The 17,047-nt window shown below is 38.3% G+C and overlaps 1 protein-coding gene across 1 annotated transcript in view; it reads left to right on the top strand.

Annotated features, from left to right (window-relative positions):
* Positions 1–2,773: 2,773 nt before the first annotated feature.
* The window catches only part of itga3b (integrin, alpha 3b), a 55,018-nt gene continuing 40,744 nt past the window's right edge, over positions 2,774–17,047 (top strand). The window contains exon 1 of the mRNA XM_081392550.1: positions 2,774–3,187. Within this exon, the coding sequence (XP_081248676.1) occupies positions 3,015–3,187 (173 nt within the window). The 5' untranslated portion in view covers positions 2,774–3,014. The remainder of the gene's footprint in view (positions 3,188–17,047) is intronic.

Below are 17,047 nucleotides of genomic sequence, written 5' to 3' on the forward strand. Positions count from 1 at the left end.
CTAGGGCCTAAGGTACTAGGGGGCTTTGTTTCGCGAGAGCAGTCAGACTGGTGTTGGTTTACTCAGAGTCTGGGCCTGGGAAACAATACAACTGACATGTCTATCGTTACAGAACTGTACACTGAATTAATCCATTAACATATTGCTACTAACATCCCACTTTTTATCTCTACCAGCAATGAATTCACAAGTCATTTGTGTCGCTAAGTCTCATTTGCTGTGTAATATTCACACTCACGGATCCAGCTCAGCATTCCCTTCATGCATATGTAAAAATGTTGTTGTCATGGGCAAGAGTAATATCTGTGTCCATAGAGAGAACAGAGCCCGACTAGATTTACAGAGCTCACTGTGGAGCAGGTAACATCATCTGTCCATCTGAATAGACTGAGATATATACAGTATGTGCGGTTGCTTTAGGTGCGGTGAAGAGCTGGGGGGAGTGTATTGAGACCATTTTACAAGCCTGTATGCTTTACTGACAAAGACACTGATAATGCAAAGCCAGAGGATCCAGTATGACGGGAAAATGGAGGAAAACAGTCACTAAAACAAGATTTAATATGATTGGTGCTTACCATGCAAAAGCTGCTGCTGCAATGATAAGGTGGTGATGGGTGGTTTCTAAGGTGTTGCTATAGGCGTTGACTCCCACCAAGTCTCCAGGATATTCCCGTCTCTAGATATGCCAGTCTAGATTTTTTCAACACAATCTAATGGCAATTCGTATATATATTTTACGTTTTGGCAAATTAAGGGCCAATTTGTGTGAATTTGTCTAATTTCATTCATATATTTGTGTGATCTGCTTATGCCCCAGTGACGGTTATTTTTAGGGGTGGACCTTCATGCTTACTCATTTCTAAAAATCGTACATTTTTGTATGATTCACACTGTACGAATTTATACGAAACCACCACCTTGTAAACTAGTAACATTTGCCTGTGAGATTTTTTTTTTTTTGTGCATATTTTATCATCTTCCAGTCAAAAATCAAAAGCCTAATTGCTCTGAAAAGTAGAGCAACTATCGTTAACAAATTCAGGCGTCATTTATGTCTGTAGAACAAATGTATGTGCAACAATAGTGATGTTTGCCTTAGCAAAGGCAAACTGTATTTCAGTCTGGTTATAAAACCTGTTTGATATGAAAATCTTTACCCCAAACATATTTTCTGGAGCTTAGGAGTATCTCTGTAGTGTGATCAACTTGGCCTTTGCCATTTACAAGGCACCATCTGTGCTTTGCCATTTCCATTTTTGCCAAAAACGTTTGAGTGTTTTCAGTGTATTCCCCTAAATGGATAATTCTAAAACAGTCTAACGACTTTCATGGGCATACAGTTCAAGGCTTAAGGATAATCCGAGAACGTCCAAAAAGCACATCTACAGGGAATATAAACTAGCAGCAAATAAAAAAAATATAAAAAAAAAACTTTTTTAATAGATTTAGATCTGCTTGGAGACTCATATCTGCTGCTGTGTTTTCCCAGGAGCTGGAGTCTTCCTCCCTGTTACAGAAGCTGGATCAGTCTGTCATTTTCCTGTGATCTGCTATCTACAAAGCTATTATTTCAGTTCAGATGGTGAATTCTTTCCCCTCAAAACCATCCGCACCTCCATCCCCCACCCCCCTGGAAAAAGGGAGGAGAAACTCCAAGGCATGACAAGGCAGATCAGAAAGAGAGGGTGGTGGCGTTTTAAGGTCCCTGACACACGTGGGATCAAGCCTTGTCCCAAACCCACAAGCAGACAAACCTAATCATAAAACTAAGATTGAAATCTCTGGTAATGTTATTTTGAATGTTGCTTCCTCCCTGGTCTATGTTCAGTCAGTTAGACCTGGGGATGACCTGGGGTCAGTCGTTGGTCTGTTTTTAGTATTGCTCTTATCAGGACTCTTTAGTGTGACGGCACCTCTGCTCCAATTAGAGTCTCGATTCTCATGAGGAGCTATCACGATTAATATGAGCAGGCTGATATTCAACTAGTTAATCTTATGTGAATCTACACTGAATCTTACTGCTTTCTGAAAAAAAAAATAAAACTTGTTTTTTTGGCCCAGTTTTTATGTGTTTTATGAGCGATATATTTTTTGCTAAGTTTGTGCCATTCAAGTAAATCTCACAAAAACCTCTAAAAATTCTAAATGCTATTTTTATATAATACAATTTTACTTGGGAATCCAGCCATTTTAGGGCGAATCCATTGTAATGTTATTGACAATTATGCACATTTTAGATCAACGCCGAAAAATATCTTTTTCATTACCGTAATGTCAAAAATGATTTAATTTATATATATTGAATTCTAAAGTATTTATATGCATCATGATAGTATTTTTACCGATTTTGTAGCCTAAAAAAAAAAACACTCACTGTCACATTATATTATTAAAGAATGTGCTTAATTGTCATGGAAATAATTCCATAAGTAAAAAAGGTAATTTTATAGTCCTAAAATAATCAGATTTTTTTTGTAAATCCTTAGATTTTGTTGTGAAATGTTACTTGGACGTGTTCTCTCGAGATATGTGGTAAAATATGAACAACAAAACCTTGAAAAATTCAATCTTATGTACAGCAGCAACAAGTGAATGCTTATAACAGTGTTGTGTGTGTGTGTGTGTGTGTGTGTGTGTGTGTGTGTGTGTGTGTGTGTGTGTGTGTGTGTGAGAAAGAGAGAGAGAGAGAGAGAGAGAGAGAGGGGGGGGGCGGCGGCGGGGGGGGTAGAGAGAAGAACTTTAAGGACTCTCTCTCCTTATCAGACTTGTGGGACACTTCTAGTCCTCTATTTGTGGAAGCGGGACTAGTAAAGTGTGGCGGGAGAGGCAGCTCGTAATTCGCTTTGAGGGTGTGTGGAGGCGGAGAACAGAAAACAGCAAGAAACACCTTACAGCTCAGTGCCAGAGAGTGAAGAGAGGGAGACGCTTACCTATGACTGACCAGTGATTGACCAGTCCACTCTTTGGCTTTGGCTGTGCAAGTGGAAGAGAGAGAGAGAGGAATATTAAACATGGCTGGAAGGTCTCTGCACTTGTGCGTATTCGTAATCTACGCGATTCAAACGAACACTGGATTTAACATTGATGTGCAGTTCCCGGTCATCAAAGAAGGAAAAACCAAGGGCAGTTTATTTGGATTTTCTGTTGCATTGCATAAACAGACCGAAAAGACCAAGAAGAACTTGTAAGTACCCTCAGTTGCTTTGCGGAATGATACACTATCACATTTGCTTCTTTCTGAGCTGATCTGATACAGACTAGAATAAGGAATAGCCTACGCTATAAATGACTAAACATATTCAACATTACAAACCTTTAGATGTTTATGCTCCTTACATGGATTCATGTATGAATTAATATCTAGCTGTGCGCATGTAAAGAGAGAGAGACAAAGAACAAAACTAGGCTACCTCTTTCGCACCTGCAGTGTTAGTGGTGTCCGATTCGCGAATTGTTTATTTGAGCCGATTCTGTTGAATGATTCGGTCGAACTAATTCACAAAGCTTTCGTTGCCTATTCTGTATTTTTGTATTTTGCCTATTATTGACTGTACGATAAGGGGCAATTCAAGAGTAAAACTAACAAGGCAACAATAAAAATCTCGAGTATTATATTTCTAAATATCTTCATTAATAATTGGCTATTGTAAACAATAATGTAGCTGCATGACTGCTGATTTCTAGCTGTTCCAAACAGCTGGTAGACCATCTTTGACCAGCAACCAACAACCAGCTGTTCACACAAGCGCAGCAACCTCTCAAAGCATCAGTATTGATTCTTCAGTGACTCGCATCATTGAAACAATCCTCTTAACGAACCAACTGGCTAAAATGAATCGGACCTCTTAACGCTACTGCGAAACGCAACCTTTTCTAACTAGCTATTTACTCATCTGCAGTATTTAATTTCAGTTATAAGCCTATTACCTTCTGAGTTGTACTGCTTTATATATGTGACAGAAATGTGCAAGCCTGAAGTTCTCTTAAACTAAATGTACTAACAAAAAATACCACCATGACACCTTGATACTACTATTGTTGTTGTTGTTTTATCTTATATTTTTGGGGTAATGACGTTGGCATCGAGTAGCATGTGGCATACAACTATCATAAATAATCATTCAGCGCTATATGTCACAATACAAATATTAAGATTTGATTCCATGGTACCACCACTGAACGTTTCTGACCTGTTAAACTTTATAGGCTCATTTAAAAATTGTTCTATAACACACGGCTATAATTGACAACTTTTTTTATAATAGCCTACTATTTATATAATTTAGTGATGTATATCGGTTTACAATTTCTACAGTGTTCTAGTTACCCTGCTAAGGTCATTGTAATACAAATCCAGTGAAATAGCCCGGGTGTTAACGCACCAACAGACGCCAAGAACAGTCAAAACAATAGGACTGTAGCTGGAGAAGGCAGGACAGAGTAACCTACTGCAACTTTTCATAATCATTTTCCTTCTAATGAGAAAAGCCTGCAGCTTCAAAGTAGCCTAATTCAGATGGGTCAGATGAACCTGTTTTAGACTAATTTTACCTTCGCCACTGGACTGGCTAGGCCTATGCCAAAGAAAAATAGGCCTACACCTCAAGACATGGATTTAAAGCTGGCTGTGCTTTCGTAAAGACAGGAAACAGTCTATCGGATAAACATAATCTACTTTCTTTAGGCTTTTACAGTTGCTTTAATATGATATCTGGTGTCAGCAGTGTTCAGTTTTCTTGCTTCAAAGTAAGGTTTTGTTCGGCAGAGCTCTGTCATTCCCTCATATCCTGTGCCGGTAAAACCTGTTGCCTGGAGAGACTGTTTATGCTCCTGATAAACCTATTACCCTCTCTGTGGTTGCTTTCAGAAGGAAAACTCTCAGCAATGCCTTGCTGCTATATATCAAAGCATGCATATGTAGTACCAGAATTAGTGACATAAATTCGGGTCAGCACCTCTCTTTAGTGAGAAAAAAATGTATTGAATGTGCTGTATGTAATTGTCGCTGATGATTTTTTTGAAGCTGTCAGTTATGCCTCTGTTGTGGGATGGTAGGGAGTTCCCCCAAACAGCTCTTTCCTTATTTGTGATTTCCTGCTAATTAAGAGCCTATCATCTAGTTTCATCTATACAAGCCCTGAAGGAGGCACTTTCAAAGAACTGTGGAATCTCCTCGGCACGTTTTTGCAGACGGTGACTCTGCTTTGAATGTAAATCACTTCTTTTTTTGACCTCTCTGGTTCATCAAGCTGCTATAAATTTGCCACTTAATGCAGTGTTATTGTTGAAGGACTGGATCGATGGGCTCTGCAATCTGGGGAGCATGAAATTGTCCAGGCTCTGAAACATGAGAGGGGGCCACATGGTCACAGTGACGTCCATCACTCATAGGCGTGTGGGTGCACTGGTACAGAAATGGTATTTTGGATCTTTAGGAAGGCTAGATGGGCAGATAATGGGCAGTTAAAGAAGACCCAGCTGTGTTCACTTTAACAGCCATCTAAATAGACCCTTTACCCTTTAGAAAAGATGCTTTACATGCTATAAAACTGACAGCACGCTGGCTTGTGAAAGGCTAGCTAATAAAGTCAGTGCAGTTTATCTCATCATGAAAATGAGATTGTAATTTTACAAATTACAACAAATGTATTTTTTTATACATTATAATGATAAAGAATCTTTAATATTGTTGAAGTTAAAAATGAAAGTTCTAAATTCTGACTTTATGTATATGTCATTATATATATATATATATATATATATATATATATATATATAAAGGTTTAACTAAATTAACATACAACTTTTGATTTTATGTTTTAGCGAATGTTAAAAACTAACATCAACTAAGATTAATAAATGCTTTATATGTTTCATTGTTAGTTGATGTTAACTAATATATTTAATTCATTTAACTAATTGAATAAACCTCATTTGTAAAATACAATGGTAGAATTAGTTTTAAATTACTTCAACTAGATTTAAATTTGTATACAATTTTAAAGAAAAATTATCCTGTTGATATCCTTGATATTTTTGGGTTTATTTAAATGAAACAATTTTTTTTTTGGATGAATTATTGGATGCTTTTAATTGTTTTGCTATAGAAAAGAGCACGATATTTGTTTTTGGATTTTGGTACTGACAATTTGGGATAAAATATGCTTTACAATATATAAACAAAATACTGTTGTAATTAAAAAAAATGCCTGAGGGCATTGATGCATCTTATGAAAGACATCTAATCAAATCTCTCTTTACTGTAGACCATGTTTGTCTTAGCAGGACACTTCCCAGACCCCTCTCTTCTCTCGGCATATCCTGGGAGATGGAATGTGTTGGCTCAAACTGAGGCTTTATTAATGAAAAGAGACAAATATATTTCTCTGCTTTTCTAAATTTTACAATCAAAAACCAAATGTCTGCACTCTCTCACCACAGAGACAGTAATTAGATCTGGTTTTAGTTGAAGTGTGAAGATTTAAATAATGCAGGAGTGAGGTGCGATCACCCTCTTACAACATGCATTAACACTGCTTTTAGAGCTTTTAGTGTGAAATGAAGACATAAGAGACAAGGGAGGTGAAGGATTTGCTTTTCAGGGAATGACATGGTGTGCCCCACTCAGGGTTATCATTTTTTAACTAAAACAAAAACCATAAAAAATTTTTAAATATTTGATAACTTGAAATAAACGTAAACTTCAAATAAAATACATTAAAAAACTTTAGCTTATTTTATTTCAGCTATTTGCCAAGGCAAAATTTCTTATTTACATTAGTTTAACTTAAAGTAAACTAATAAAACTAAAGTTAATTTACACGACAACAGGATTTTGGTGGCCTGAAAACACAAACTTTGAACGGGTTTCAAAGTGCAAGAATTTTGAAAACGATAGTGTTACCGTCTCCGTGTAAACTACAAAAACGCCATGCGTATTACGTATTAGTCACGTAGCCTTTCTTTACAAAGTGACATCGCCAACTACTGGCCTGGCAGCATAATACAGCGTTTTTAGTAATTTTCGCAGATCCGTTGTCGTCTGTACGCAAAAAAAGCAAAGGAAAAGCTTTTCCGTTTTTTAATACATCATTGTTGTATAAATGTACAATAACACTGATATAGAAAACCATCTTCATATCATAATTGTGGAAATTGGTCCAAACGAGAACATGAAGTAAAAACTTGCTTCTTATAAGTCATGTACTTATCATGTATTTTACTTGGTTTTGTCCATTAGGTATGGGTTGGATCATGAGAAGCAATTCATTATATTTTGATTAAAGATACCACATACCAACATTTTTGTCTTTGGAATAAAGTGCACCAATGAATCATGCACACACAGTGGTATTTTTTAAGAAAGTATACAAGGGGTCATTTTTAATTTCAGGTCTGCTAGAGTAAACTGTTCATATCCCTACTTGATCCCTTTTCAGAGATGGCAGCCTTTCAGAGCACAAAACAAATATATACCCCTCTTACAACCTCTTTAAACAGCTCATTCAGCATGGAGTGCCCAGTGGTTCTTTATGTCCTCTTCCTGTGCAGAATCTAGTGGTGTTGTGTTCAGCTCTATGATTGGTTATTCCAGTCTTCTGACCCTGTGGAATGCTGAGAATTCCTCATCATGCCCTGCTCAAGTGGACCTGCCAGGTTGCAGGTTGGGACAGGACGGGAACCTCTCAAAAACAGAGGAGGATTACAGCGCTATTAGAGGCCTGAAACCCAGACAGACATGCACAGTCATTTGGGCCTCAGAGTGAGAGTTTATTAAATGCTGGATGTGCTTTTGTTTTTTGATGGAGAGGAAGAACAGATCAATGAGTCTGATTACTCTGAGTCACACATTTAATTAAATTAAGGAAAACGTGTTGCCAGGCTTCAACTGTCTGCTAACCGTGGCTTAAGGCAATGTTCTTTCATTCGATTGGCATGATCTTCTTATTAGCTATGTTTCCATTCACCTCTTTTTATGCACATTTTGGGATATCGCTGGATGGAAACGCCAAAATGCGCATAAATTCTATAAATGCGCATAAAAAAACGTTTTATCCAATAAGAAAACATACACATAAACTACGATGGAAACATTTGTTGCTCAGCATCTGAAATGCTGTTTTGGTTGTTCTGAAATGCCTGAGCAAAGTCTGTTGTAAAAGTGGTTCAGTATAATTACCACCCAGAACTGTCTTACACGACTGCCTTCCCATCTGCCTCCAAAAGCAAAATAACTTTATTGTGTTTCGTCAATTTATTATGATTTATTACAGTTTATTACAAAGTAATGCATTATATACGAAATGATTTGATATTGTGGCTTCTCTTACTGCAGCAACTTCCATTTTTCTTAGTGATATTCAGTGCTAGTTTATCAGGAAGTGACGATTTTGTTCTCTTCAACTCACTGGATGGAAATGTTCTTATGCGATATTCCAATCGCAGCTTTGGATGGAAACATATTGAGAGTTTAAACTCGTTGGTAACTAAACATTCCATGAACATATCGACTCCCTCTTAAAAAACAGCACTCTTGCTCCATAAATAATTCAAAAACTCTTTTTCCCGGTATTTCATTCTCAGCTCCCACAATCCTCACTGGCATACCTCCCTCATTCTGATTGTTTATGTACAATAAGATAGAAATAATTAATGAGCTCTAGAGCAAATGTTTGCATGGACTTTCACATTCCCAAGATTACTTTCGTATCACTATATTTAAACGAGAAAAGGACTTTGTTTATGAGTGAATAAACAGAGAATGAGCTGTTCACGGTGCTTCGGTGCATGGCATGGATACGTGAGATTTGGCAACCCTCCAGCATTCTCATTTTTCACCCCAGCCGTTACACTGTTTGATTCAGGTGTGGGTCTTTCAAAGCTCCAGCTGTGTACCATGATGATACCCTGCAGCGACAATGACATTTAATCCAATTCTTTTTTTGCCCATTCTATTTTTACAAGTGATAATAGACTTCAGGAACAAATTTTTAAAGCAAAGGATCACTTGTTGACCCTCATGTCATTCCAAACCAGAGCTGCGTTTCCCAAAAGCATTGTTAGCCAACGGTCGTAAGTTCGGTCGTTATCAGTTCAACGAGTCAGTTTTTCCCGAAAACATAGTTCTAATGAACATTCGCAAACAGCATCACAAAGTTGTGTGGTTGGAACGACAGATCTCGACCTGTGTGTAGAAGCATAGTTTCTTGACATTCATGCATGTTTGCATGACATGTGGACTCAATAAATCCTTATCTTGACCCTAACCCTAACCCTAACCCTGAACGGGAAACGCACCACAGTATGGCATTTTTTTCTTTTTATTTCTGTTTTTGCCAGACAACCATCTATTGTTCTAAGAGAGTGCATTATAAATAATCTGAAGAAAATGTGATTTGTGCTTGTCCATTTAGAAGTTCTATGCTTGAGTGTTTTTGGAGGATTGGTAAGTGGTTGTTAGGGTTTTGTAGTTGTAATTTTTCTAACTGTTGTGGGACAGTTGGGACTGAAGTCTGTTTTACAGATTATCTCAAGCTGAGCTGTAAATATCTGGCCATCAAAAGACCCCTACTGGGAGGATCATGAAGTCCTCACCATTCTCATCAGGGAACTGGCTTTAATTCTCATCCTGAGCAGATTATATCAGATGAGAAAGAGTGAAGGTGTCTCACGGATAAGTGAAAATGGGCACCTAGGGTGCTGGATACATCTGGTTGTCCGCTCATCATTACTCAATGCTCTCAGGAAACGTGATACAAAGGGCCCACCTTTCAACACGCACAGGAGAATACTAATTCATGACCCCAGAGTCCAGACACTCTTCACAACACAAGTTCATCATGAAACATCAGGCTATTTTGTTCCACGTTTGATCAGAATGAAATGTTTTAAGGACTGCCAAACATTATAAACACAATATTAAAGGAACCGTATGTGATTGTGGCCAAAACTGGTACTGCAATCACTTTCAAATTACTGTAGAGTAGTGTATCCCCTCCCCCTCCCCCCTGACTCGAGGTTGCCAGTTAGGCTGCAGGATCCAGCAGGAACGTAGGCTGCTACAAGGAGCTTCCAATGGCAAGTGACGAGTCCTACACAGGCCCGGCGTCAAGGGGGGGCTTGGGGGGGCTTAGCCCCCCCTAAGATGATCTCAAGCCCCCCTTGCGGTGATCTGAATGATGATTATGTGACTGAGCGTTCGTGCAGGGTTCGCCTAAACACTTTATGAATAAGATAACAATAAACGAGAACTGCCTGAACTGTTCTTTACTTTAGGCTATTAAACGTCTTTTCACACACATGTGAGAGGAAAATCCGAAGACCGTGACACCCCAAGTACGCAATGCATGACCTTAATTGCCTATCTACTAGCCCCGAGGTTAAAATGCATTGCACACATAGAACGAGCGCCAGCACATCCAGAATTAATGTGCATATACACAATCAAACATAAGGTCTGTTACAATTATTAGGCTACTTTTATTATCAAATCAATATTAGGCTACAATTAATTAGCCCCGCAATAATCTCATATAGCGCATCACTGCATAACCGACGCGCAGCGATGAAGATGTTATATTAGTCCTCATTTAAAAAACAACGTGTTTAACATGAAATAATTCTCATTTTTTTCACCATGGGCCACAAGAGAAATATTAAGAAAATAAATTAAGGTTAGGCCTATACGTTATCAGCACATGTTAAGTAGATTCAGCTCTCATCGGTCAGTTTTTAGTTTCACTTTCTATAGTGAAAAATTGAATGGGATTTGATAGTACTTCTCCACCGACATAACTCACCTTCGCTCAAAGTGCTCGCCTTAATAGTTTAAAACGCAAATATGTCAAATGTTGCGACGTGACGTTTTTCTTTTTCAACAATTGCGCAGAATGATGGACAACAATCACATTTCGCCGCGATATCCCCACGAAATATTTCCAATCACATTTCGCGCACGTCTTATTAACCCCCCCCCCCCCCCCCCCCGTCGTCACGCAAGCCCACCTAAAAATTGTAAAAGCCCCCCCAAGTAGTTTGTCCTGGAGCCGGGACTGGTCCTACACGGTACGTTTTTTTCCTGTTAATTATGTTTATACTTCATGAGAGATGTTTTGCGTATTTCAGATTCATAACGAGGTCTTTTAGGTTTCGTAACGTTAGACATTTTTTATCCGACACGTTTGTAGCTGCAGCTGTGGTAACTAGAGCAGAGCTGGCAACCCGGATGCCGAAACACTACTGACTTTGTGATTGGTAGATAGGTGGAGGGTGGGGCATCAGGCTAAAACACAACATGACAACATCAACATCAGTTGAGGGCTGCAACTTCACTTTTAAATGACCACAATATCCTGGCCGGACTACTGTTGTCAGTGATATAAGTATTTGAAATGATAACATGATTTCTTAATGTCTAGTGACATATCAGGGCCATTTTATGATGAATTGAAGTACATTTCTTACATACAGTTCCTTTAAGTGTTGAATATTCACACTTAACCTACTCAGTGCAAACTTTGATTTGTACAGTATGCATGAAATCTACAGTAGTATCTTTAGTTTTTGTAAATTTTTGTAAAAAGATTAAAGGTTTGCAAATATTGAGTTACATGTATCGAATGTTCAGAATACAAATAACCAACAGGCATGTCATAGTACCATTTGCACACTGCATCACAATTGGTCATTTTTTCTTACAATCATTTGCATACAGAATTATGATTGGTTAACTTTGTTAATTCTTTTGCTGTGTTGTAACCACTGCTGTTTCCTTCAGGACGTGCAAATCTAGTTGTATGTTAATCCTCCTAGCGTGTGTGAGGTTGCAGTGCAAGTCCATAGCCTACGTCTCTCATCAATATTTTTCTTTTTCCTACTGTTTGCAAATCAGTGCAAAGACAACCGCGTAATCTGCAATTAGTTGTGTAGTTGCTCACCAACATGGCAGACTGGTTGGCTTATTCAGCATATTCATCCGAGCACTCCCACCTATACCAATAAGCGGGCAATGGTGCATCCAACACAAATTAGCTAAACAAGAGTCAGCAGCTTTCAGAGGGCCAGATTTAAGTCTCCTACAGGGGAAGTGAGAGTTGATGGATGTGCTTTTCTGGGGCCACTCAGCATGAGCTTCTGATCAGTATGGATTAGATAACTGCAGCTGAATATGTTCAGGTCACCATGAAATGTATTTTGCTCTGGTCATTGTGGTCAAGTCAGACTTCTGACTATTGACATAAAGTCTGGTCCACACTGAAGCTTATTCTGGCCAATAAATACCCTGAAACTGACATGAAAACTGCTGTTTTAAAGCAGTAGAAAATAGTTGACAACACAAATAATCTGACTAATAACTATTTACACTGCACAATTAATCGTATTTAACCCAAGGTTAACTATTTAACTAGTGTTAACTAGTGTGAAAAGCCCTCCTGTCTTCCCTCACAAGGCCGGCTGCTTGTGCTTATTTGCTGCGACTAAAGACCCTGAAATACTACAAGCGAAATCAGGGCCCGTATTTATCAAGCCTCTAAGTATTACTTTTTTTTGTTTGAAACTGTTTTAATTTACTTAAGAGTGAAAAAATTATTGTCTCAAAGCTGCGCTTAAAAGTTAGTTATCAAGTCGTAATTTAAATGAAGTGTAGGTATATAATCTTAAGTGTCAGTCTTAGAGATGATTCACGACACTTTAATGTGCCACAAACGGGATTTTGGATGACGAAATTGGCATGGACCAATCACTGAATAGATTTCCTTATTTAAGAATATTCTCCGATTTTCACATTAAATGGTGAAAGGAGTTTACATTCAACACACATTTAACAATAAATATTTTTCAAAAGAATACATTATGATACACATTGGAAATGAAAGATAAACACATTTTCCACCATGTCCATGTTAAACTGGTGTGCTGTTAACTGACCTGCCTATATATAGCCTAGATTTTATGATATAATCAATCACCATGGATTCCAAAAGAAAACCGAACTGGCGGGAGGAAGCGCAAATGCTTGCTGAATTAGTGGAACAGCAGAAACATGACATAAAAGGCAAGTTCAGCCCAACATTAACCAGCTCTGACAAAGATGATGCCTGCTCTGTCCAAACGATACCGTTTGATTAACTGCTCGTCGTCCAACATTACAAAAACATTCTTCCTCTCCTGAAAGATTCCCTCACGTCTCTTGTCTCCTCAGTACCTTCACAAGCCTCTACTGGCAACTCCTAACCACTTGAGAGACCTCTCGACCTGTCTTAAATGACTGGGAGAGCAAGAGTGATTCTTAACTTTAAGAAATGTAATTACTTGCTTTTATACGTTTAAAAGTAGGAGTAAATTACATGAATTCTTAATTAATAGAATTCAAATGCTATGTGGTGGGGGATTCTCTTCAGGATGTTAAATTGTCTGTTGGAGGTGTTTCCATCTCTTCTCTTTATGGTTGCTGATGTCGTGTTTGATAACAGATTTCTTTTCCTCTGTCTCTTTTACTAATGGTGGTTGGTGCTGCTCTTACAGGATGTTTGCCTGCTGGAAAAGCCACTGACAGATGTGCCTGTATGTAGACACACACCTGAGAGACACAACAACAGCTCTGGATGTTGCTAGTGTCAACATTGGAACTGGAGCATCATTTCTGTTAAGAACTGTTCTGACACGGCTGAAGATCCAAACGCAGCTTTTATTTAGGATAATTCACAGTCATAATCCAGAAACAGGCACATGGTCAAAAATACAGGCAAACAATCCAAACATAAAACAAGGTCCAAGAAACACAGGCAAACAAGGTAATCCAATGAACAGGCAAAAGATCAAAACCATGAAAGAACGCTCAGAATTGCAGTTGTAACACAAACAAGACTTTGCAACAAATGAGTGGAAACACATGGCACATATGGCTTTTTTTCAGTAAATATTCGGTTAAATTGCTGTAACGAAGATCTCATTGATTATGTCAAAAAAAAGGCCTTATCTGAAAGTTGAAAACTGTTTGAAGAAAAATTTAAAGAATGGGGGTTAAATTTTTAGTTAAAGGGGTTAAAAACGTTTACCTTTCTTCATGGTTGCTAAAGGGATTGTGAGAGATTGCTAGGTAGTTGCTGAGGTGTTTATGCTGCCTTCATGTGCTATCGAAAATTTCCTACTACCCACTTCTGAAGTCATGATTACGAGCTCCCCACTGTATTCAAGTGCTTTAGGGGCTGTTTACACGACACCGTTTTCAACTAAAAATTTATAACTTTTTATGCGTTTTGGCCGTTCGTTTACACAACAACAGCGTTTTGGGTGCCTGAAAGCGCAAAGTTTTGAAAACGTGTTTCAAAGTGCAAGTTTTTGAAACCGGTCTCCGTGTGAACAACAAAAACGCGAATCTCTGAAGACGATGACATCATGCACATTAGAGATGCGCGGATGGCGGTTACAGCCGCGGATAAACCGCGGATCGGGCGGATGACGTGACGAAAAATTATATTTTAATTAAATTCGGGCGGGTGGCGGGCGGGTGGCGGGCGGTTGAACCAATCAAATGAAAAATATATGTATACACCAATCAGCGGATGGCGGGCGGGTGCGGTTTTGAAAATTGGTCAAAAACGTTGGTGCGGATGGATGGCGGATGGATGATGAGTTTTGTGATGCGGTTACGGATGAAATAATAGCCCATCCGCGCATCTCTAATGCACATGCGTATTACGTGTATTATGTGTTACATATAGAGCTTGAGTGATCGAATGGAATTCAAGCGTAGTTCAGGCAGACCACTGATCGCTAAACAAAATCAGCTGACGCTCAGCTGATTTGTTACTCCACCTACTCTAATCTACTATAGTATTTAAGCTCGTTCAACAAATGCTCCGCAGTCTGTCGCACAGACATTTACACCCACCTCCACCCCTTCACCTCCTAGCATCTTCATAATAGAGCAGTGGATTCTGTATAGAAACTCTATGTACGTAATCATTGTATCCAGTTCTGTAGACATATGCTAAGAAACATTTATTAAACGGCTTGGGGGGATTTGTGTCTCAAGGATGTATCTCAAGGATGTATCTCAAGCTGTCTAGAATGGCAGCTCGAGCACCTTAGGGCCTCTCGCCAAATCCAAAGATTGTCAATAAATTTAATTCTCAAAGTGGTCCTGACTGAACTAATTGCCTGGCAGCAGAAAAAAGGTTTTTGGTCGTTTTCGCGGATCCGTGTGAATGGGAATCATTTTTACAACAGTGTCGTCTGTATGCGGAAAATTCCGATTTCCGATTTTTTATTGAGTTTGACCTGCCAATATACCGATTTTAGCCGATTCCGATTTAATTTTTTTTTAACCACTTTACAGCACACACAAATATTTATTTTCGATCTTTTCTTTAACCCTTTCACGCGTAAGTTTAAAATATTCTAACTGACTCCCCCACCCTCAGAGTGAGTTTTTTCAAGGCGAACGTTTCCTTTAATGTTTTCATGACGACGCGTCACGCGATACACCGCAGCCACTATAATACTGTACTGTATGACAGATGTGTCGCTTTTATTTCGCTTTTCTTTTTTTATTCAAAATATTCACAAACTTGCTTAAGTTACCATGTCATCAACTAGCCTATCTGATATACCGATTCAAGGTTTAAAAACCTTTATAAATAATCTTGATCTATAACATGAGATGGGCGCCGCAATGTTGTCCTGTCAGTCGGATTTAACTTACAGCACGTGAATTCATCAGTTTCTCCCGAAATAAATGCAAGAAAGTGGCCGGTGAACTGAGAAGAATAGAGTAAACTTTATAGTTACTTCCATTATGTTTGTCTGATATGAATAACACATGTCGTCAAATTATATTTGAATAGATTGTTATGGCTGCTTCCACAGACATCAGTGTCAATCAATCAATCAATCAACCCTTTATTACAGACTCAAAGTCCAATATTAAAAACAAAACAAACAAAAACCAAAAAAAAAAAAAAAACACCAACAACAACAAGACAGTCAACATATACAACCCATACAATCCATCACAAACATCTAGAGTCACTTAATACACCAGTACCAGTGTCTCCACAGCTTTGACTGATATCGTGTAGTACTAACCCTTATATTTGATAAACACACAATAATTTTGTTTTTAGAAGCATTAAGCCGGCAGATAAATCTATACATAAGATTACGTAACAATGCTTTAAAAGTGATTACTCTTACACTCACAAACATTTCACTTGCACTATGCCATCTAGGTCTCCTTAGTAAGATTCTCATTGCGTCATTATAAGCTACTTGCAGCTTCTGTAAACTAGAGGTTCTGTAGTTACACCACAAATGAGCAGTATATAATGTTGTACAGTATGCTTTAAAAAGTGACACCTTCACCTCATCTGAACAGAAACTAAACTTACGCAACAGTATATTTGCCCGTATATATATCATGCGGCGCTGCCTCTCAATGTCCTCATCATCTGTCATGTGCTCAGTAATAATATGTCCAAGGTATTTTACTTTCTCACACACAGTGAGACTCTTGTTAGACAACTTAAAAACTGGAAAATTTATACTTTTATCCTCCTTAGTTCTGCAAACCATAACCATACTCTTATCAGGATTATATACAATATCATGTTCAAGACCATAATCAGAACACACATTTAAAAGCTGTTGAAGACCAGCACTGCTAGGACTAAACACCACAAGATCATCCGCATACATAATATGATTCACTAAAGTATTCCCACTCATACATCCAGTTTTACAAAAATTCAAACATTCAGACAGCTCATCCATGTAAAGATTAAACAAAATTGGGGACAAAATCCCTCCTTGTCTCACCCCGTTACTGACCCCAAAAGGGGCAGAGACCTTATTGCCCCATTTAACTCGCATCAACTGGTGGGCATACCAATAGGCCAAGATTCTTACAATGTATTCTGGTACCCCTCTTTGTCTCAATTTAAAAAACAGCTTATCATGGTTAACCCGATCAAAAGCTTTAGATGCATCAATGAAACACATAAAAACTGATGAATTTTTATCTCTATACTTATTTACAATTTCC

The sequence above is a fragment of the Scardinius erythrophthalmus genome (assembly GCF_964197995.2).
Source record: "Scardinius erythrophthalmus genome assembly, chromosome: 18".
Classification (NCBI taxonomy): domain Eukaryota; kingdom Metazoa; phylum Chordata; class Actinopteri; order Cypriniformes; family Leuciscidae; genus Scardinius; species Scardinius erythrophthalmus.